The sequence below is a fragment of the Coregonus lavaretus genome (assembly GCF_964263955.1).
Source record: "Coregonus lavaretus genome assembly, chromosome: 9".
Lineage (NCBI taxonomy): Eukaryota > Metazoa > Chordata > Actinopteri > Salmoniformes > Salmonidae > Coregonus > Coregonus lavaretus.
The window spans coordinates 10,581,945-10,603,678 of NC_139996.1; the positions used below are offsets into that span (position 1 = coordinate 10,581,945).

Consider the following 21,734-nt stretch of genomic DNA (forward strand, 5'->3'; position numbering starts at 1 on the left):
GCCAGGTCAATTAGGAAGGCCTGCTCGCTAAAGTGTTTTAGGGAGCGTTTGACAGTGATGAGGGGTGGTCGTTTGACCGCGGAACCGTTACGGACGCAGGCAATAAGGCAGTGATCGCTGAGATCCTGGTTGAAGACAGCGGAGGTGTATTTATAGGGTAAGTTAGTCAGGATGATATCTATGAGGGTACCCATGGTTACGGATTTAGGGTTGTACCTGGTAGGTTCGTTGATCATTTGCGTGAGATTGAGGGAATCTAGTTTGGATTGTGGGATGGCCGGGGTATTAAGCATATCCCAATTTAGGTCACCAAGCAGTACGAACTCTAAGGATAAATGGGGGGCAATCAATTCACATATGGTGTCCAGGGCACAGCTGGGGGCTGAGGGGGGTCTGTAGCAAGCAGCAACAGTGAGAGACTTATTTTTGGAAAGGTGGATTTTTAGAAGTAGAAGCTCAAACTGTTTGGGCACAGACCTGGATAGTATGATAGAGCTCTGCAGGCTCTATCTACAGTAGATTGCAACTCCACCCCCTTTGGCAGTTCTATCTAGACGGAAAATGTTATAGTTGGGGATGGAAATTTCAGAATTTTTGGTGGCCTTCCTAAGCCAGGATTCAGACACTGCTAGAACATCAGGGTTGGCGGAGTGTGCTAACGCAGTGAATAACTCAAACTTAGGAAGTAGACTTCTGATATTTACATGCAGGAAACCAAGGCTTTTGCGATTACAGAAGTCAGCAAATGATAGCGCCTGGGGAGTAGGAGTGATACTGAGGGTTGCAGGGCCTGGGTTAGCCTCTACATCACCGGAGGAACAGAGGAGGACTAGAATAAGGATACGGCTAAAGGCTTTAAGAACTGGTCTTCTAGTGCGTTGGGTACATAGAATAAAGGGATCAGATTTCCGGGCGTTGTAGAAAAGATTCAGGGCATTATGTACAGACAACGATATGGAAGGATATGAGTAAAGTGGAGGTAAACCTAAGCATTGGGTAACAATGAAAGAGATAGCATCACTGGAGGCACCAATTGAGTCGGTCTCCGCGTGTATGTGGGGTGGGACAAAGGAGCTATCTAAGGCAGGTTTAGCTGGGCTGGGGGATCTACAGTGAAATAGTACAATTAGAAATAACCGAAACAACAATAAGCTAACCATATTGAGATGGGAGAGAGGCATAAAGCAATCACGGTGTAATTTGAGAGAGCTAAGACAACAGCTGGTAATGACGACACAGTTTGGGCTGAGGCTAAACATAAACAGGATGCGGTACCGCATCTGCCTCACCTCAAGCCCATTCTGGTGGGAAGCTGCTATAGACCACTAAGTGCTAACAGTCAGTATCTGTATAACGTGTGAAATGCTTGATAATGTATGTGATATCAACAGAGAAGTATATTCTCTGGGTGATTTAAATATTGACTGGCTTTCATCAGGCTGCCCACTCAAGAGAAATCTTCAAACTGTAACTAGTGCCTGCAACCTGGTTCATGTTATCAGTCAACCTACCAGGGTAGTTACAAACAGCACAGGAATGAAATCATCAACATGTATTGATCACATCTGTGACACTCTGGCTCCAGGACTTTTGTATTTGAGCCAGGGTGTATTGTGTTTTGTTGGGTTTTGGGTGATTTTCTATGGTTGCATTTCTGTCACGTTTATTTCTAGGTTTGGTCATTGACTCCCAATCGGAGGTAACGAGTGTCAGCTGTCGGCTCGTTATCTCTGATTGGGAGCCATATTTATACTGTGTGTTTTCTCTTGGGTGTTGTGGGTTTTTTTTCCAAGTTCAGTCATTGTCACTGTTGGACTTCACTTTCGTCTTTTGTTTTGTATTGACGTGCTTTATAAATTAAAGTCATCATGTTCACTCGCAACGCTGCGCCTTGGTCTCCTGTTTTAGACGATCGTGACAGAAAAACCCACCATAAGAGGACCAAGCAGCGTGTCAAGCGGCAACAGGACCCAGCTCCAAAGGTCTGGACATGGGAGGAGATTTTGGACGGAAAAGGGTCCTGGACTTGGGAGGAAATCCTGGAGGGGATGGATCGCCGTCCATGGAGCGAGACAGTGGAGAGGCGACGGAGAGAGGAACAACGGCGTCGGCAGGGCCATCGTCGGAGGGACGAGAGGCAACCCCAAAAAGTTTTTTTGGGGGGGGCACATGGCTTGGGCGGTTGGGCAGCAGGAGGCTGCCACAGGGAGAGGTGGAGAGAAGGCTATCGGATTACGGGAGCCATTGGCGAGTAGAGGAAGGGAAGTTGTTGTGGCACGGCGTGAGAGACTGAGGTGTGTTACCAGTCCGGTCCGGCCCGTTCCTGATCCCCAGTTAAGGCCAGTGGTGTGTGTTCCCGGTACGGACCGGCCTGTTCCTACTCCACGCACCAGGTCCACGATGTGCGTCGCCAGCCCAGCTCGGCCTGTTCCTACTTCCTGGACTTACCGTGGAGAGCGAGAGTACGGGCAGACACCGTGTTACGCAGTAGAGCGCATGGTGTCTCCTGTACGCAGGCATAGCCCGGTTCGGTACATTCCAGCTCCACGTATCGGCCGGGCTAGATTGAGCGTTGAGCCGAATGTCATGAAGCCGGCCCAACGCATCAGGCCACCAGTGCGTCTTCTCGGGCCGGCGTACATGGCACCAGCCTTACGCATGGTGTTCCCGGTTCGCCCACATAGGCCGGTGCGGGTTATTCCACCTCCCCGTACTGGTCGGGCGACGGGGAGCATCAACCCGGGTAAGGTTGGGCAGGCTCAGTGCTCAAGGGGGCCAGTAAGCCTGCACGGTCCGGTATTTCCGGCGCCACCTCCCCGCTCCAGCTCAGTACCACCAGTGCCTACACCACGCACCAAGCCTCCTGTGTGTTCCCCGAGTCCTGTGCGTCCTGTTGCTGCTCTCCGCACTAGGCGTTATGTGAGTCCCCAGGGTCCAGCATGCCCTGTTTCGGCTCTCCGCACTAGGCGTTATGTGAGTCCCCAGGGTCCAGCATGCCCTGTTCCGGCTCTCCGCACTAGGCCTTATGTGAGTCCCCAGGGTCCAGCATGCCCTGTTCCGGCTCTCCGCACTAGCCCTTATGTGCGTCCCCAGGTTCCAGCATACCCTGTTGCTTCTCCCCGCACTAGCCCTGAGATGCGTGTCCTCAGCCCGGTACCTCCAGTTCCGGCACCACGCATCAGGCCTACGGTGCGCCTCAGACGGCCAGAGTCTGCCGTCTGCCCAACGGGGCCTGAACTGCCCGTCTGCCCAAAGGCGCCTAAGCCGCCCGTCTGCCATGAGCCGTCAGAGCCGTCCGCCAGACCGGAGCCGCTAGAGCCTTCTGCCAGACAGGATCGGCCAGAGCCTTCCGCCAGACAGGATCAGCCAGAGCCTTCCGCCAGACAGGATCAGCCAGAGCCTTCTGCCAGACAGGATCAGCCAGAGCCTTCCGCCAGACAGGATCAGCCAGAGCCTTCTGCCAGACAGGATCAGCCAGAGCCTTCCGCCAGACAGGATCAGCCAGAGCCTTCTGCCAGACAGGATCAGCCAGAGCCTTCTGCCAGACAGGATCAGCCAGAGCCTTCCGCCAGACAGGATCAGCCAGAGCCTTCTGCCGGCCATGAGCAGCCAGATCCGTCAGCCGGCCATGAGCAGCCAGATCCGTCAGCCAGCCATGAGCAGCCAGATCCTTCAGCCAGCCATGAGCAGCCAGATCCGTCGGCCAGCCATGAGCAGCCAGATCCGTCGGCCAGCCATGAGCAGCCAGATCCGTCAGCCATCCATGAGCAGCCAGATCCGTCAGCCAGCCATGAGCAGCCAGATCCTTCAGCCAGCCATGAGCCGTCCAGCCAGGATCCGCCAGAGCCGTCCAGCCAGGATCCGCCAGAGCCAGCCAGCCAGGATCCGCCATTGAGTCCGGTGCTGTCCCTTAGCCCGGTGCTGCCCCTTATCCTGGTGCTGCCCCTTAGTCCGGTACTGCCCCTTAGTCCGGTGCTGCCCCTTAGTCCGGTGCTGCCCTTTAGTCCGGTGCCGCCCCTTAATCCAGTGGGGTTTAGTTGGGGGGTGGTCATGTGGAGGAGGCTACGGAGGCGGGTAGTGACTAAGGTGGGGGGGGGACCACGACCAGGGCCAGAACCGCCACCGTGGACAGACGCCCACCCAGACCCTCCCCTAGACTGTATGCTGGTGCGCCCGGAGTTCGCACCTTTAGGGGGGGGTACTGTGACACTCTGGCTCCAGGACTTTTGTATTTGAGCCAGGGTGTATTGTGTTTTGTTGGGTTTTGGGTGATTTTCTATGGTTGCATTTCTGTCACGTTTATTTCTAGGTTTGGTCATTGACTCCCAATCGGAGGTAACGAGTGTCAGCTGTCGGCTCGTTATCTCTGATTGGGAGCCATATTTATACTGTGTGTTTTCTCTTGGGTGTTGTGGGTTTTTGTTCCAAGTTCAGTCATTGTCACTGTTGGACTTCACTTTCGTCTTTTGTTTTGTATTGACGTGCTTTATAAATTAAAGTCATCATGTTCACTCGCAACGCTGCGCCTTGGTCTCCGGTTTTAGACGATCGTGACAACATCTTTACTAATGATGCAGAAAGTATCCAAATCCATCGGATGTAGTGATCACAATATAGTAGCCATATCTAGGAAAACCAAAGTTCCAAAGGCTGGGCCTAATATAGTGTATAAGAGGTCATACAATACGTTTTGTAGTGATTCCTATGTTGTTGATGTCAATAATATTTGTTGGTCCATGGTGTGTAATGACGAGCAACCAGACGCTGCACTTGACACATTTATGAAATAGCTTATCCCAGTTACTAATAAGCATTTACCCATTAAGAAAATGACTGTAAAAACTGTTAAATCCCTGTGGATTGATGAGGAATTGAATGAATAATGAATAATGTGGAAATAATGTGGAAATTGAGCAAGTTGAGGTGACTAAACTGCTTGGAGTAACCCTGGATTGTAAACTGTCATGGTCAAAACATATTGATACAGAGAGAAGTCTATCCATAATAAAGCACGGCTCTGCCTTCTGAACAGCACAATCAACAAGGCAGGTCCTACAGGCCCTAGGTTTGTCGCTCCTGGACTACTGTTCAGTTGTGTGGTCAGGTGGCGGTCCTTCTTGTGGGCAAATTTTGTCATCAAACTTTGTCATCAAAGTCTGGCATCCTCTGGATTTATGGTGCTTTCAAGACAACTGGGACCTCGGAAAAAAACAAGGTCAAATCATGACGTGAGTGATCTTCAGGTCGGAGCACTAGAAAGAGGCCAGAGTTACCGACTTGGAATTTCGAGTTGGATGACCATTCAAAACGTATTTTACCAGTCGGAGCTAGTTCCCAGTTGTCTTGAACTCACTGAAGTCTGAGATTTCCTAGTTCCGAGTTTCCAGTTGTTTTGAATGCGGCAGAAGTCATGCTGGATTGACAGCATTGAAAGCATATTTCTGGCCCATGGTTTTGTGTGTAAATGTTTATCCTTTAAGGCTTGGAAACGAGACCCTTTCAGACAGATGTTTTAAATCCTTTAACCCAGATTTGGACCACACACCATCTCCACCGTATAGCAGGCAGGGGAAGCAAAAGAGTCATTGCTTTGCAACGCTTGCAGTTAGCCACTGTTTCCTTCCAAACCAGTCATTGTTGAATTTGCGATTTCCAACTTGTTATGTAATGTTTATGTCCAATGGCCGATGAGCACCGATAAGTTTTATCTATCATTTATTTTAATTTAACAATAATAATAATAATAATTGGTCATTTAGCAGACGCTCTTATCCAGAGCGACTTACAGGAGCAATTAGGGTTAAGTGCCTTGCTCAAGGGCACATCGACAGATTTTTCACCTAACAAGGATCGAAAAGGATTTGCCAGTAGATTGTTGACATGATTAATGATGATAACTGCTTGTCTAGCTTGCTAGCTAAGATTTTGAAAGTATGATGTTGACATGATCAGTCCAATCAAAGCTACGGTAGATATAACGTGATTTGACGTCATTTTATCTGCGGCCAATGACCTTGAGCCTTCTATGGCAGCACCTAAGGGGTCTTGAACTGCCTAGCTCGCCCTGTAGATTCTGCAGTGATGTAGTGTCCCCATGAGTGGCAGAACACTGAGCCAATCACGGCGCAACTAGAGAAGATTACCAATGCCTACACTCTGTATTTTCTGCTGGCTGCCCCTCCACCACAGAAAGCACTGAGCTAGGCTGGAACACCTGCATTTTGGAGCTGCCTTACTCAAGACAGCAAGAAAGAGACCATGTTTGTTTGCGGCTTTATTCACTCAATTAATTTGTTTTTACATTGTTTGCAAACTGATATGTGACCCAATTATATATATTTATTTTTTTGTTAAACAGGTGGGGCTCTGAATGACTGGTCGCCACTGTATTGGGGGCATCCTGGGATGTGCTTTTGTATGTTATTGCTGTAAGAGCGAGTTAGCTAGCATGCTCTAATTGTAATGATCACATTAGCTCCCTGCTAATACACATACTGTTGTCCTGCATATCTAATGTGCTTCCTTGTGTGTATCATCAGGTATTTACATTTATTGTACTTTGTATAATTTTCTTCATTGTTATGATGTTTGATTACAAAATACACAGTCTGAAATTGACATGCATACATACTGTTGTCCTACACAGCTACAGTGCCTTCGGAAAGCATTAAGACCCCTTGACTTTTTCCACATTTTGTTAAGTTACAGGTTTATTCTAAGATGACAAAAACAAACAAAACAATACTGAACAATCTACACACAATACCCCATAATGACAAAGCAAAAACAGGTTTTTAGACATTTTTGCAAAGGTATTAAAAATAGAAAACTGAAATACCTTATTTACATAGGTATTCTCCCCAATTTCGATATTCTCATCACTGCCTCTCCCCAACGGGCTCGGGAGGTGAAGGTCGAGTCATGCGTCCCCCGAAACATGACCCGCCAAACCGCGCCTCTTAACACCCGCCCGCTTAACCCGGAAGCCAGCCGCACCAATGTGTCGGAGGAAACACTGTTCAACTGACGACCGTAGTCAGCCTGCAGGTGCCCGGCCCGCCACAAGGAGTCGCTAGAGAGCGATGAGCCAACTAAAGCCCCCCGGCCAAACCCTCCCGTAACCCGGACAACGCTAGGCCAATTGTACGCCGCCCTATGGGACTCCCGATCACGGCCGGTTGTGATACAACCCCGGATCCAACCCTGGTCTGTAGTGACGCTTCTAGCACTGCGATGCAGTGCCTTAGACCGCTGCACCACTCTCAGACCAAGGACTCTCAGACCATGAGAAACAAGATTCTCTGGTCTGATGAAACCAAGATTTAACTATTTGGTCTGAATGCCAAGTGTCATGTCTGGAGGAAACCTGGCACCATCCCTACGGTGAAGCATGGTGGTGGCAGCATCATGCTGTGGGGATGTTTTTCAGCGGCAGGGACTGGGAGACTAGTCAGGATCGAGGGAAAGATGAATGGAGCAAAGTACAGAGAGATCCTTGATGAAAACCTGCTCCAGAGCGCTCAGGACCTCAGACTGGCGCGAAGGTTCACCTTCCAATAGGACAATGACCGTAAGCACACAGCCAAGACAACACAGGAGTGGCTTCGGGACAAGTCTCTGAATGCCCTTGAGTGGCCCAGCCAGAGCCCGGACTTGAACCCGATCTAAAATCTCTAGAGAGACCTGAAATAGCTGTGCAGCGACGCTCCTCATCCAACCTGACAGAGCTTGAGAGGTTCTGCAGAGAAAAATGGGAGAAACTCCCCAAATACAGGTGTGCCAAGCTTGTAGCATCATACCCAAGAAGACTCTAAGCTGTAATCGCTGCCAAAGGTGCTTCAACAAAGTACTGAGTAAAGGGTCTGAATACTTATGTAAATGTGATATTTCATTATTTATTTTTTTATACATTTGCAAGATTTTCTATAAACCTATTTTTGCTTTTTCATTACTGGATATTGTGTGTAGATTGATGACAAAAACATGTTTTTTAATCCATTTCAGAATAAGGCTGTAACGTAACAAAATGTGGAAAAAGTCAAGGGGTCTGAATACTTTCTGAATGCACTGTAATGTGTTTCATTTTGTCTATTGTCAGAATAAATACTGGCTGGGCATTCCTTTCTATAAAAACGCAACGCAAGTGAGTCACGAAGTACGATGAAATCTGTTACACCTATAAAAATCCATCAATATTCCCTATAAACATCCATCAACTTTCACTATAATCATCCATCAACGTGTCTTAAATGTTTTAGGGTGTGTTGTGAAATGTAACAAAAAAATCCACCTAAAACCTGTCTTTACTGTCAAGACTTGTCTTGACTAAACGACCAATGTGTTCAATCAAATATGTTGGGTGAAGCAGTAAACACGCAGGCACTGAACTGCAAACTATTTAAGGTAATTTATCTAGCCTAAGCCCTAAAATGGTCAGTGTCAAGAATATTTGTAAGGGCCTCCCTTGAGGCAGTCACCTGTCACTAGGTGTACTTTCTAATGACTTTTAAGGCTTATATAAGAAGCAGTGACTCATACCTGATGAGGGCTGAAATATCTGAAACGTTCTGTAACAAGCTGCAGCTGAGGATACATATTTAATTTACAGTCGGCAGTGTAAGCAAGTAAACTAAATAAACTCCCTGAAAAAAAATACAGTTTGATTTAGAGTCCTGGGTTTCTTGGATATGAGTGAGTTCCAACAGTTTGTTAGCTTTTTAGCACTCACTATTGAATATAGACACAGTACATACAGAGGTGTAGTAGGGGATATACGCAGGTATATGCTGTATACCCAACATTTTTTTCAGTGGGCATTGCATATACTCACTTCTTAATCTCCACTGATGCGTATCAAAGTAATATAGTGGAGGTATACGCCGTATCAATCATGTAATTCAATAGAGAAATCATGCACAAAGTAGCCTACACAATCGCAAAGCACGTGAACTATATTCACATGCACCATACACACATAGCTAGTTTCAGCAGAATATCAGGCAGCAAGATCCCGCAGCTCTCAACTGGTTGTCACATGGAGCAGCTCACAGAATTGAACGACATCGGTAGCCAGTAGGGTAGGAAAGATGTTTCAACTTATGATATCTACCAGTAAATGCTAACTAAGGCAACAATGGTTATGCAAACCAGATATTTAAAAAATTTGGTCTGAAGTCATGGTTGAATCTTTGCAATACGCAATTCAGTCATCATGCATTGTAAAAATACACCTAGTTGTTTCAACTAATTATTATTAAGTAACTGGTTCCACAGCATTTTTTTGTTTACTCAACTTTTCGGTCCAAATTGTTGGCCCAAACTTAGCTCCAACTTGAGAAAACGTAGGCAAAAATTCAGTAAACTTAAAATGATGTGTTTGCTCAACTTGTCTCATTTGCTCATTCAACTAGAAATAATTATTTGGGAGTCTTACCTAAAAAAAGGTTGTGGAATTGGTTACAATGCTTTTAACATACAATGTTTTCAACGTACATATTTGACACACGTTGACATACATGATTACATTGTGCATGTTCATTTATACAGTAACTATTATTCAACATGTCGTCACCTGGGATTTTAACTTCGATCCTCCAGCTACACCACCACGTCTGTGCCAATTATCAGTTAATCTGACTATTCTATCATCATTGATTTGATTTACAGTACCTATTTCAGCAATTTTAGGTTATTAGTTATAGTTGTCTAATGTTGGTGGGGCATATTACTCTGTTTAAATTTGACTCCTTAATCACAATGATAAATAAAATAGTTTTTCTTGCGTGTACTTTTAACAGAGCTGAGATTTACTTTGATGTGCAAAGTGTAGCAATACAGGTGAAATCATTCATTGACACTGTCACAAATTCCTCTGAAGCTGCTTCGGCGTTCGTCGTCACCGGCCTTCTAGCCACTGCCGCTAAGCTCCTCATCTCATCATTCCATTTGTTTTGTCTTGTTTATTACACACACCTGGTTCATATCCCCTCATCAGTACCTGTATAAGTGTTCCCTCTGCCCCCTTGTCTTTGTGTGTGATTGTTTATTGTGGAGGTTAGAGAAGCTCGGTGGAGCGCCTTGTATTTTATATCGCCAGGATATTTCCCTGTGTGCCTTGTTGTTTCCAGTGCACCTGTTTTGCGCACTGGAGTGTTTTGACGCATTACTGTGTAACTCTGTGTTTCGGAATAAATCCTGTTATTCTGTGATTTACCCTCCTGCGCCTGACTCCTTCGAAATCACTCATCACAGAATCACACACCAAGACATGGAGTCAGCAGGAGAGGAGCACATGCCTGGAGTCATGGTGCGGGTCTGGGAGCATTCTACGATGCTAGCCAGCTTGGGAGAAGCGATGGATCGGGTTCTCCAGGTCGTCCAACGCCTGGAGAGGAGAGGACCCAATCTTTCGGGACCAGCTGAGCGACCGGATCAAGCCACCCACACCCCAGCACCCAGAGGGATTCATATATCCCGATCAAAGGATTTTGACGGGACAGCTTCCCGCTGACAGGGATTCCTCCTGCAACTGGATCTATACTTCTCGACCATCAGCCCGGCTCCATCGGAGCGGGAGAAAGTGTCCGCCCTCGTCTCCTGCCTCTCGGGGAAAGCCCTGGAGTGGGCCAACGCGGTCTGGAGTGAAGGAGGAGCCGCGTTGGACAACTACGGGGAGTTCGCTCGCCTCTTCCGGGTCGTCTTCGATCACCCGCCCGAAGGTAGAGAGGCGGGCGAGCAGCTGGTCCACCTGAGGCAGGGGACGAGGACCGCGCAGAACTTTGCCCTGGAGTTTCGTACCCTCATCGACCACTTCCGGTGCCACCTGCAAGAGGACGTCCGAAGGGAGCTAGCCTGCCGGAACACCACATTGTCCTTCCATCAACTGGTGGACATGGCCATCTGGTTGGACAACCTGCTGGCTTCTAGAGGACGTCCTGGAAGGGGCCTGCCCTTTTCACCCCCACCCCAACCCGGATCACGAGATGATGGAGCTTGGTGGTGTGGCGATCCAGGAAAGCGGAGGACGACAGCGCCAGTGTCACTCTTGTGGCACGAGAGGACATTCTACTGCACGCTGTCGTCAGCGTTCTTTTGGGTCTGGAGGCGGCAGGCAGGGCACTCTTGCATCACCCCAGGTATTGAACACCCACACTTGTTCAGAGCCCTCTGCTGCGCACTGTACCCTACACATCCACTTCCCTGATTACACAGTAGTTCCCCAGTGTAAGGCGCTGGTCGATTCAGGCACAGCTGTAAACTTTATGGACAGGTCGTTAGCACATAGTCTAGGTATTACATTGGTTCCCCTATCCATTCCACGCTCCATCAGAGCACTTGACAGTCGACCATTAGGGTCCGGATTCGTTAGGGAAGTTACCGCACCAGTCACTAAAAGTCACCTTTTTTATTATTATTGAGTCTCCTGATTTCCCTGTTGTGTTGGGTCTTCCCTGGTTAGCACTACACAACCCCACCTTTTCATGGCCGCAGAGGGTTCTCACGGGGTGGTCGCGAGAGTGTCAGGGTAGGTGTCTAGCTGTTTCTGCTGGTTCAACCAAGGTGGAAAGTCCAGACACTACCTCCACCGTGCGCATTCCCCCCAAATACCTTGATTTAGCGCACACGTTTTCCAAAACGCAGGTGACCAAATTACCACCTCATCGGGCAGGGGATTGCGCAGTAAACCTCCGGGTGGACGCTGTGCCTCCCAGGAGTGATGTGTATCCCCTGTCGCAGGCTGAAACGGAGGCGATGGAGACATACGTCTCCGAGTCCCTGCGCCAGGGGTTCATCCGTCCCTCCACTTCGCCCGCCTCCTCAAGTTTATTTTTTGTGAAGAAGAAAGACGGAGGTCTGTGCCCTTGCATTGATTACCGAGCACTGAACAAGGGGACAATACGTTATAGTTATCCTGTACCCCTCATACCATCTGTGATCGAGTCAATGCATGGTGCACGCTTCTTCACAAAATTAGATCTCCGGAGTGCGTACAACCTGGTGCGAGTCCAAGAGGGGGGCGAGTGGAAGATAGCATTCAGCACAACCCCGGGGCATTACGAATACCTGGTGATGCCGTACGGTTTGATGAATGCTCCATCCGTCTTCCAGTCCATTGTGATTGAGGTGTTTCAACATCAATGACATTGAGGTGGTCTACATCAATGACATTCTGGTCTATTCCGCTACGCGCGCCAAGCATTTGTCCCTGGTTCGGAAAGTGCTGGACCAACTGTTGGAACATGACCTTTATGCCAAGGCAGAAAAGTGTCTGTTTTTCCAACAGTCCGTCTCCTTCCTCGGATACCGCATTACAACCTCAGGTGTGGAGATGGAGGGAGATCGCATTTCAGCCGTGCGTAATTGGCCAACTCCAACCACGGTAAAGGAGGTGCAGCGCTTTATTGGCTTTGCCAACTACTATCAGAGGTTTATCCGGGGCTTTGGCAAGGTCGCAGCTCCCATCACCTCTCTGTTAAAGGGTGGGCCGTCCCGGCTCTGCTGGTCTGCTGAGGCTGACAGGGCCTTCAGTAACCTGAGGGGTCTGTTCACCTCGGCCCCGGTACTGGCCCTTCCCGATCCATCACTACCGTTCGTAGTGGAGGTGGATGCGTCCGAGGTAGGGATAGGCACTGTCCTATCTCAATGCTCGGGCACGCCACCCAAGCTCCGCCCCTGTGCCTTCTTCTCCAAGAAGCTCAGCCCGGCGGAGCAGAACTACGATGTTGGTGATCGGGAGCTGTTGGCTGTTGTCCGAGCCCTGACCGTGTGGAGGCACTGGCTCGAGGGGGTGAAACACACTTTCCTCGTCTGGAAGGACCATCGTAACCTGGAGTACATCCGGGCAGCGAGGAGGCTGAACCCTCGCCAGGCCAGGTGGGCCCTATTCTTCACTCGGTTTGATTTTACACTGTCTTAGATCCCGGGTACAAAGAACATGAAGGCAGACTCACTGTCATGGCTGTACGACACAGAGGAGAGGCTCATAGACAATACCCCCATACTCCCGGCCTCCTGCATTGTGGTGCCGGTAGTGTGGGCGATGGACGCGGACATAGAGCGGGCATTAAGCACAGAGCCATCTCCACCTCAGTGTCCAGCTGGGCTACAGTATGTGCCGTCTCTTGTCCATGACCGTCTGATTTATTGGGCACACACGTCCCCCTCCTCTGGTCACCCAGGTATCGGCCGTACAGTGTGCTGCCTGACCGGAAAGTACTGGTGGCCTACCTTGGCTAAGGATGTGAGGGTGTATGTCTCCTCCTGCTCGGTGTGCGCCCAGAGTAAGGCACCTAGGCACCTCCCAGCGGGTAAATTACAGCCCTTACCAGTTCCACAACAGCCATGGTCCCACCTGTGTATTGACTTTCTCACTGATCTTCCCCTCTTCCAGGGTAACACCCCCATCCTGGTCGTTGTGGACCGCTTTTCAAAAGCCTGCCGCCTCCTTCCTCTGCCCAGTCTCCCCACGGCCCTGCAGACTGCGGAGGCCCTGTTTACTCACATCTTCCGGCACTACAGATGTGCCAGAGGACATAGTGTTTGACCGGGGTCCCCAGTTTACATCTAGGGTCTGGAAGGCGTTCATGGAACGTCTGGGAGTCTCAGTCAGCCTGACCTCTGGGTTTCACCCCGACAGTAATGGGCAGGTGGAACGGGTGAATCAGGATGTGGGTAGGCTCCTGAGGTCTTACTGCCAGGACCGACAGGGCAGATTATGCCCAGAACTCTCTCCGCCACTCCTCCACTAACCTATCGCCATTTCAATGTGTTTTAGGTTATCAGCCGGTTCTGACACTGTGGCATCAGAGCCAGACCGAAGCTCCTGTGGTGGATGACTGGTTTCGGGGCGCGGAGGAGACGTGGAACGCTGCTCATGTCCACCTCCAGCGCGCCGTACGTCGCCAGAAGGCCAATGCTGACCGCCACCGCAGTGAGGCCCCGGTCTTGGTAACGGGTGATCGGGTCTGGCTCTCGACCCGGAATCTGCCCCTCCGCCTGCCCTGCCGGAAGCTGAGCCCGCGGTTTGTGGGGCTGTTCAAAGTCCTGAGGAGGATAAACGAGGTTACATATAGGTTATTAATCCCTCCAGATTACCGTATTAACCCCTCGTTCCATGTGTCTATCCTCAGGCCGGTGGTGGCTGGTCCGCTCCAGGAGTCTGAGGTGCGGGAGGTTCCTCCGCCCCCTCTGGACATCGAGGGAGCCCCGGCGTACTCCGTCCGTTCCATCCTGGATTCAAGGCGTCGGGTGGGGGGCCTTCAGTACCTCGTGGAGTGGGAGGGGTACGGTCCGGAGGAGCGGTGCAGGGTTCCGGTGAGGGATATCCTCGATCCCTCTCTATTGCGGGATTTCCACCGTCGCCATCCGGGCTCGCCCTGCTCCGCGTCCTCCTGGCCGTCCCCGAGGCCGGTGTCAGCGCACTGCTGGAGCTGCTGGTCAAGGGGGGGGGGTACTGTCACAACTTCCTCCGAAGCTGCCTCCTCTCCTTGTTCCGTCATCACCGGCCTTCTAGCCACTGCCGCTCCTCATTTCATCATTCCATTTGTTTTGTCTTGTTTATTACACACACCTGGTTCATATCCCCTCATCAGTACATGTATAAGTGTTCCCTCTGCCCCCTTGTCTTTGAGTGTGATTGTTTATTGTGCAGGTTAGAGAAGCTCGGTGGAGCTCCTTGTATTTTGAATCGCCAGGATATTTCCCTGTGTGCCTTGTTGTTTCCAGTGCACCTGTTTTGCGCACTGGACTGTTTTGACGCATTACTGTGTAACTCTGTGTTTCGGAATAAATCCTGTTATTCTGTGATTTACCCTCCTGCGCCTGACTCCTTCGAAATCACTCAACACAGACATGATGGTATAGCAGGAAGATCAGAATGCCGTAAATAAAGAGGTTGTGAGTTCAAATCCCAGGTGAGGACATGTTGAATATTAATTACTGTATAAATGAACATGCACAATGTAATCATGTAAGTTGAAAACATTGTATGTTATTAAAAGCACTGTGTGTAACTAGTTCCGCAGCCTTTTTTAGGTAAGATGCCCAAATAATAATTTCTAGTTAAATGAACATATGAGACAATTTGAGCAAACACATCATTTTAAGTCGACAGATTTTTTGCCTACGTTTTCTCACGTTAGAGCTAAGTTAAGGACATCTTTTGTTCAGGTAACACTTGGACCGAAAAGTTGAGTAAACAAAAAAAAGCATGTGGAACCAGTTACTTAATAATAATTAGTTGAAACAACTAGATTGTTTTTTACAGTGGGCACTGTTTGAATGAACATTTCGAAAGGCTTTCCCCCAAAATCTTCCCAATGAAGTGTTGGCTGCACAGTAGGCCTACCTGGCAGAATGATGATTTGTATCTTAATTTTTATTTTATTTTTTAAAATGTATTTGTATCAATCGGCAGGGCATTTGTCTAGCAGATTCTGCATTAAATGTTGGCTGCAAAGTAGGCCTACCTGGTAGAATGATATCATGATGATTTGTATCAATCAGGAGTGCATTTGTTTTGCAAATTCTTCCATCACATGTAGCCAAGGTGTAAAAATCTGCCTTTCTGCCCCTGAGAAAGGCAGTTAACCCCCACAACAACTGCTCCCGGGCGGCGATTATGTTGATTAAGGCAGCCCCCCGCACCGCTCTGATTCAGAGGTGTTGGGTTAAATGCGGAAGACACATTTCGGTTGAATGCATTAAGTTGTGCAACTGACTAGGTATCCCCTTTCCCTACATTGTACAGTTCAAAAACATCGCTAGCCAAACAATATTTTGCTAGGTGCGCAATTGAATGAAAGTGCACCCGATTAAAAATGGTCTCCTGATGTGGTTTAAGCATTGTTGTGGACATCTCTATTTTAAAAAAGTGTGACTTTGAGAGTGAAAACCTGGGAAAAAAAACTATAGGAAAACATATAATCTTTTACACCTTTCCATCACCGAGCAGGCAGTTTGGGAAATTTTGGGCAACATTAGAGTATACCCACTTCTCCAGGCACCACTACACCACTGGATACATAAAGACACTTGGGTAACACTTTACTTAAAACATATACTAGGTATACTGTAGGTATAATGCATTATAATATAATAGGTATAATGCATTACTATGCAGTTAGGATGCATCGTGAGACTTGTCATGAGCATCTAAGACCCTTACAATGTCATGTAATCATCTCATAATGATCCGTAGAAAATAACAACTCATTTGAGACAGGTGAAAATGTCATGCATAGAGAGACATAACATATTATAAATAGTCATAAGTCAAACCATTATACCTGGATGCTGGATGTAAAGTGCTATCGACACTTAATACAATTGGTTTAGTGTCCTGAGTGGTATGGACATGAGTTCAGACAGTCACTTACTCCCTGCAAAAAATACCATTTTATTTAGTCTTGAGTTATAGTGATATGTCATATTAGTTCAGGAGGTTTGTTGTATATCTATCACTTGTTGGATCTAGACCTCAAACATACCTCTCTCATGCGTGACTTCCACACCTCATCAGAGTCCATTAGCAGGGATTCAGTGGCGTTTTGAAGCTGCTGGGACACTGACGTGGCACTGGGGGCAGGGCACTGCCACTTAGGCAGGGCAAGGATGGCCAGGGTGGGGGTGATGAAGCTAAAGGTACCCCCCTGGAGGATTGGCAACCTGTGGAAAGAAAGAGGCAACCAGTAGAATGCATGGGTTAAGGATGGAATGGTCTGGTTCACCTGCCAGTTGTCTGCCTGGTAGCAAATACGATTAAAAGAGCACAACTCCCCTGGGCTCTTTAGATGAGTTTAGCTAACCTTTGACCTAAAGCTGTGTAGATGCAGATTGTCAAAGAAGCTCAAGTTAACTCGATCACGACATACCCAATATTATCCCAATGTCGTCTCAATGGTCACGGAATGATCCCTGATACCTGGAGCCAAGTAATGATGTATAGTGACGATAAACTTAATTGAAATGGGTAGGTGGTTGGGTAGCTAGTTAGGTAGTTAGTTGGGTAGCTGGTTGGGTAGCTAGTTGGGTAGCTGATTGGGTAGCTGGTTGGGTAGCTGGCTGGGTAGCTAGTTGGGTAGCTGGTTGGGTAGCTGATTGGGTAGCTGGTTGAGTAGCTAGTTGGGTAGCTGATTGGGTAGCTGGTTGGGTAGCTGATTGGGTAGCTAGTTGGGTAGCTGGTTGGGTAACTAGTTGCCTATTTGCCTGATTTCTTCCACTGGATGCATCCCTGGTCCAGTGGTTTTAGCCTTATACTACCAACCCATTTTGATCTTACAACAGTTGAGATACACTGAGTGTACAAAACATTAAGAACACCTGCTCTTTCCATGACAGACTGACCAGGTGAATCCAGGTGAAAGCTATGATCCCTTATTGATGTCACTAGTTAAATCCACTTAAATCAGTGTAGATGGAGGGGAGGAGACAGGTTAAAGAATGATGTTTATGCCTTGAGACAATTGAGACATGGATTGTGTATGTGTGCCATACAGAGGGTGAATGGGCAAGACAAAAGATTTAAGTGCCTTTAGTAGGTTCCAGGCGCACTGGTTTGTGTCAAGAACTGCAACGCTACTTGGTTTTTCACACTCAACAGTTTCCCGTGTGTATCAAGAATGGTCCGCCACCCAAAGGATATCCAAACAACTTGACATAACTGTGGGAATTATTGGGGTCAACATGGGCCAGCATCCCTGTGGAACGCTTTCAACACCTTGTAGACTTCATACCCTGACGAATTGAGGCTGTTCTGAGGGCAAAAAGGGGTGGTGCAACTCAATATTAATAAGGTGTTCCTAATGTTTTGTACACTCAGTGTATATTCAGTGTCATTAACTGTATACTACTAGAGGGGACACTTATTAGCTCAAACCAGCTTAAATAAATAAGGTAGCTATTGTGTTATGTTGATGATAAATAACTGCTGGGCTGTGATAGACTCATCTGGGTGATTGTCTAGTCTTATAGTGATATATTGCCATACTGACCAATCCCACACCTGGGCTCTTTTGCTCTAACTCATGGCAACTCAACATAAGGCTTTGAACAGGAATTCTTAAACTGTGGAAGGCCCAGGCCCTAACCCTGTCCTCACCATACTGTACATTAAGGCGTTAAGCTGTCTGGAACTTTACTTTACAGATATTTCCAGAAGGATTACTTAGATGGATGGCGAAAATAGAGAAGGATTTATGTTAGGTTCAGATGTGTGTCTACTCAGGCATACATGCACACACGCTTGTCTATGTGTTCTTCTAAGCCTCTGTGGGTTTAAATGTGTTTGCATTTAAACATCCTTGTGCCTATACACTGAGTGTACAAAACATTAAGAACACCTTCCTAATATTGAGTTGCACCACCTCAACCCCCCCCCTTTTGCCCTCAGAACAGCCTCAATTCGTTGGGGCATGGAGTCTACAAGGTGTCAAAAGTGTTCCACAGGGTTGTTGGCCCATGTTGACCCCAATGCTTTCCCCAGTTGTGTCAAGTTGGCTGGATGTCACACAGGAAACAGTTGAACGTGAAAAACCCAGCAGTGTTGCAGTTCTTGACACAAACCAGTACGCCTGGCTCCTACTACCATACCCCGTTCAAAGGCACTTAAATATTTTGTCTTGCCCATTCACCCTCTGAATGGCACACATACACAACCCATGACTCAATTGTCTCAAGGCTTAACAATCCTTCTTTAACCTGTCTCCTTCCCTTCATCTACATGGATTGAAGTGGATTTAACAAGTGACATCAATAAGGGATCATAACTTTCACCTTGATTCAGCTGGTCAATCTAAGTAATGGAAAGAGCAGGTGTTCTTAATGTTTTGTACACTCAGTGTATATGTTTGTGCCCTTATGTGAAAGTTAAGCTGTTAAGGAAATGCCAAGAGGACTAGCTACCTGGTTCCGATAGTGGTCTGAAGCAGTGTACACACACCCGACACAAAGAATATGGTGGAGATGAGTTGGCTCTTGGCGGCATTGTTGTCTCCAATACAGAGAGGCTCGGCCAGGATCAGAGGCACTGCAATGATGCCACCGAATGCCAGGATGTAATGCTGTTGACAGGAGCAGAAGAAAGACGTTTACATGAAATGTTACGGTCCAAGTCACAGTATATTGTTACAGAACAACACCTGAGAGACACATTGACATTTAATTGATATCACACCCAAATATAAATGTAAAAATACACTGTTCTAATACAAGGCGGCAGGTAGCTTAGTGGGTAAGAGCGTTGTGGCAGTAACAGAAAGGTTGCTGGTTCTAATCCCCGAGCCGACTAGGTGAAAAATCTGTCGATGTGCCATTAAGCAAGGCACTTAACGCTAATGTAAGTCGCTCTGGATAAGAGCGTCTGCTAAATATGTAAAATGTAATGATTAGGCTATATTCAGCCTTATTCTTTTTTCAGTCCGAACTGTTAAAGGGATAGTGATGAAGCCCTTTTTCTACTTAACTAAAGTCAGATGAACTCATGGATACCATTTATATGTTTGTGGTCCATGTAGACATCCAGCCATTGCGCTCACCCTAGTTAGCAATGGCTCACGAAACTACCTCTAACGTCCTTCAAACTGCACTCAATCAGAGACATAAAAATGGTATCCATAAGTTCATCTGACTCTGGGTAAGTAGAAAAAGGGCTTAATTGCCTAAATCTATCACTATCCCTTTAAAGCTCTTCACAGGTTTTGGTGGACAAAACCACATTTCACACATCATTTTCACATAATGCATTAATTGAAGTTGGATAACACCATTTTGGTCCAGGTCTTAGCTGGCCCTCCTCTTTTCAGTGCTAGCCTGATAAATCACCACAAACACCTGCCTGACATTACAAACACATTGTTGAAATCAGCAGTGTGAAAACATATTTGCTGAGTGACTTCTACAGAATATGCATGGTCCTTTAATTGTCCCATCAGCGCCTCTGTCACTTACTTGACATGTTAGCCCTGGGCTTTCAGTGCACAGGTGTGCAAATGCTTGTGTTATACTAGGCTAAACAAGCTAGGCTTGTCCCACCTAAGGTTAAGGATCAGGGCCCCTTTTGGGGGCTCTAGCCTTTTGGGGGCCCCACCTCATGGCAAAACATTTTAGTGGCCTCCCTCTTGACAGTGTAGAGAAAACATTTACATTTTACAGTTAATGTCCTGCAATTCTACACCTTTTGTAATGACTTATGCCATGTTAATATGATATGAGAGAGAATGACTAATAAAATCAATGTGGGCCCCCTGGAGGTCTCTAGCCTTTTGGGGGCCCCACCTCACTATCCAGTTCCAGGCATAAGCAACATAATCGGTCGCTTAGGGCCCAAGTTGGGGTCTCAACTTAAGAAGTATTATTATTAAGTAAGAATACACCAGGTGCAATTTCAAAATGTGGCAGTTTTTGTCTTGTTATGTCAGTCACTGACAGACTCAATTAGCCATGTCAGCTAACAATTTTTAGATTGGTCGTTAGTCTAGCCAGCTATCTAAACTTGTATTAACCATGGCCGAATACCATATTGATTTTATTAGTCATTCTCTGTCATATCATATTAATATGGCATAAGTCATTACAAAAGGTGTAGAATTGCAGGAAATTAGCCAAAAAAAACATTTTTGCTCTCTACCCCATGGCAAAATGAGTAGAATTGCAGGACATTAACTGTAAAACGTACATTTTTGACACAGTGCAGTGGGAAAATAGTTGATAATTAGTCGATATTAGTCGATAATGACGTTTGGTTTAAAAGGATAGGTCAGGATTTTGGCAATGAAGCTACATTAACAGCAACAACAACAAAAAGTTAAGCACAGAAAAAGTTGTTAAATTACTAATAGGCCTACAGCTAATAGAACTACTGCTACAATTAATAATACAAGTTACTACATACATACAGTGGGGTCCAAAATTATTGACACCCTTGATAAAGATGAGCAAAAATGATGTATAAAATAAATATTTCAAATACTGAGATATATTGTATGCTAAACATATATATTACTTTATACTAATATAATTGCTCAGAGATCTTGTTTAACAAGTAATATTTATTTTATCAAAAAGGTAGGGTTCAAAAGGTAGGGTTCAAAAGGATTGACACCCCTGTTTTCAATACCTTTCAATACCTCACCTTGCGAGGATAACGACACCGATACTTTTTCTAAAATGTTTTATGAGTTGGAGAACACATTGGGAGGGATCTTAGACCATTCCTCCATACAGAGTCCTTCCAGATCCTTGATATCCTTTGTCTGTGCTTATGGACTGCCCTCTTCAATTCAATGGGTTTCAAGCCCGGGAACTGAGATGGCCATTGCAAAATGATGATTTTGTTGTCAATTAACAATTTCTTTGTGGATTTTGATGTGTGCTTGGGGTTATTGTCTTGCTAGAAGATACTGTTCACTTGCGGCCACATTTCAGCCTCCTGGCAGAGGCAACCAGATTTTTGGTTAAAATGTCCTGGTACTGGGTAAAGTTCATGATGCCGTTGACCTTAATAAGGGCCCAAGGTCTAGTGGAAGCAAAATAGCCCCATAACATAAAATATCCACCACCATATTTTACAGTAGGTATGGGGTTCTTTTCTGCTCATGCATTCTCATTTCGATGCCAAACCTGCCACTAGTGAGTGTAACCAAAGAGCTCTATTTTCATGTTGTCCAACAAATGTAAACACCTGGACTTCACTAAACAGCATTGGCACTTGGATTGGAACTGGTGCTTTGGTCAGATGA

At 46.9% G+C, this 21,734-nt stretch overlaps 1 protein-coding gene across 1 annotated transcript in view; it reads right to left on the bottom strand.

Annotated features, from left to right (window-relative positions):
* The window catches only part of LOC311134895 (solute carrier family 23 member 2), a gene marked incomplete at both ends in the record, with an annotated part of 65,582 nt that overhangs the window by 35,937 nt on the left and 7,911 nt on the right, over window positions 1-21,734 (bottom strand). The window contains 2 exons of the mRNA XM_084168661.1: window positions 16,488-16,665; window positions 18,901-19,058. Of these exons, the coding sequence (XP_084024787.1) occupies window positions 16,488-16,665; window positions 18,901-19,058 (336 nt within the window). The remainder of the gene's footprint in view (window positions 1-16,487; window positions 16,666-18,900; window positions 19,059-21,734) is intronic.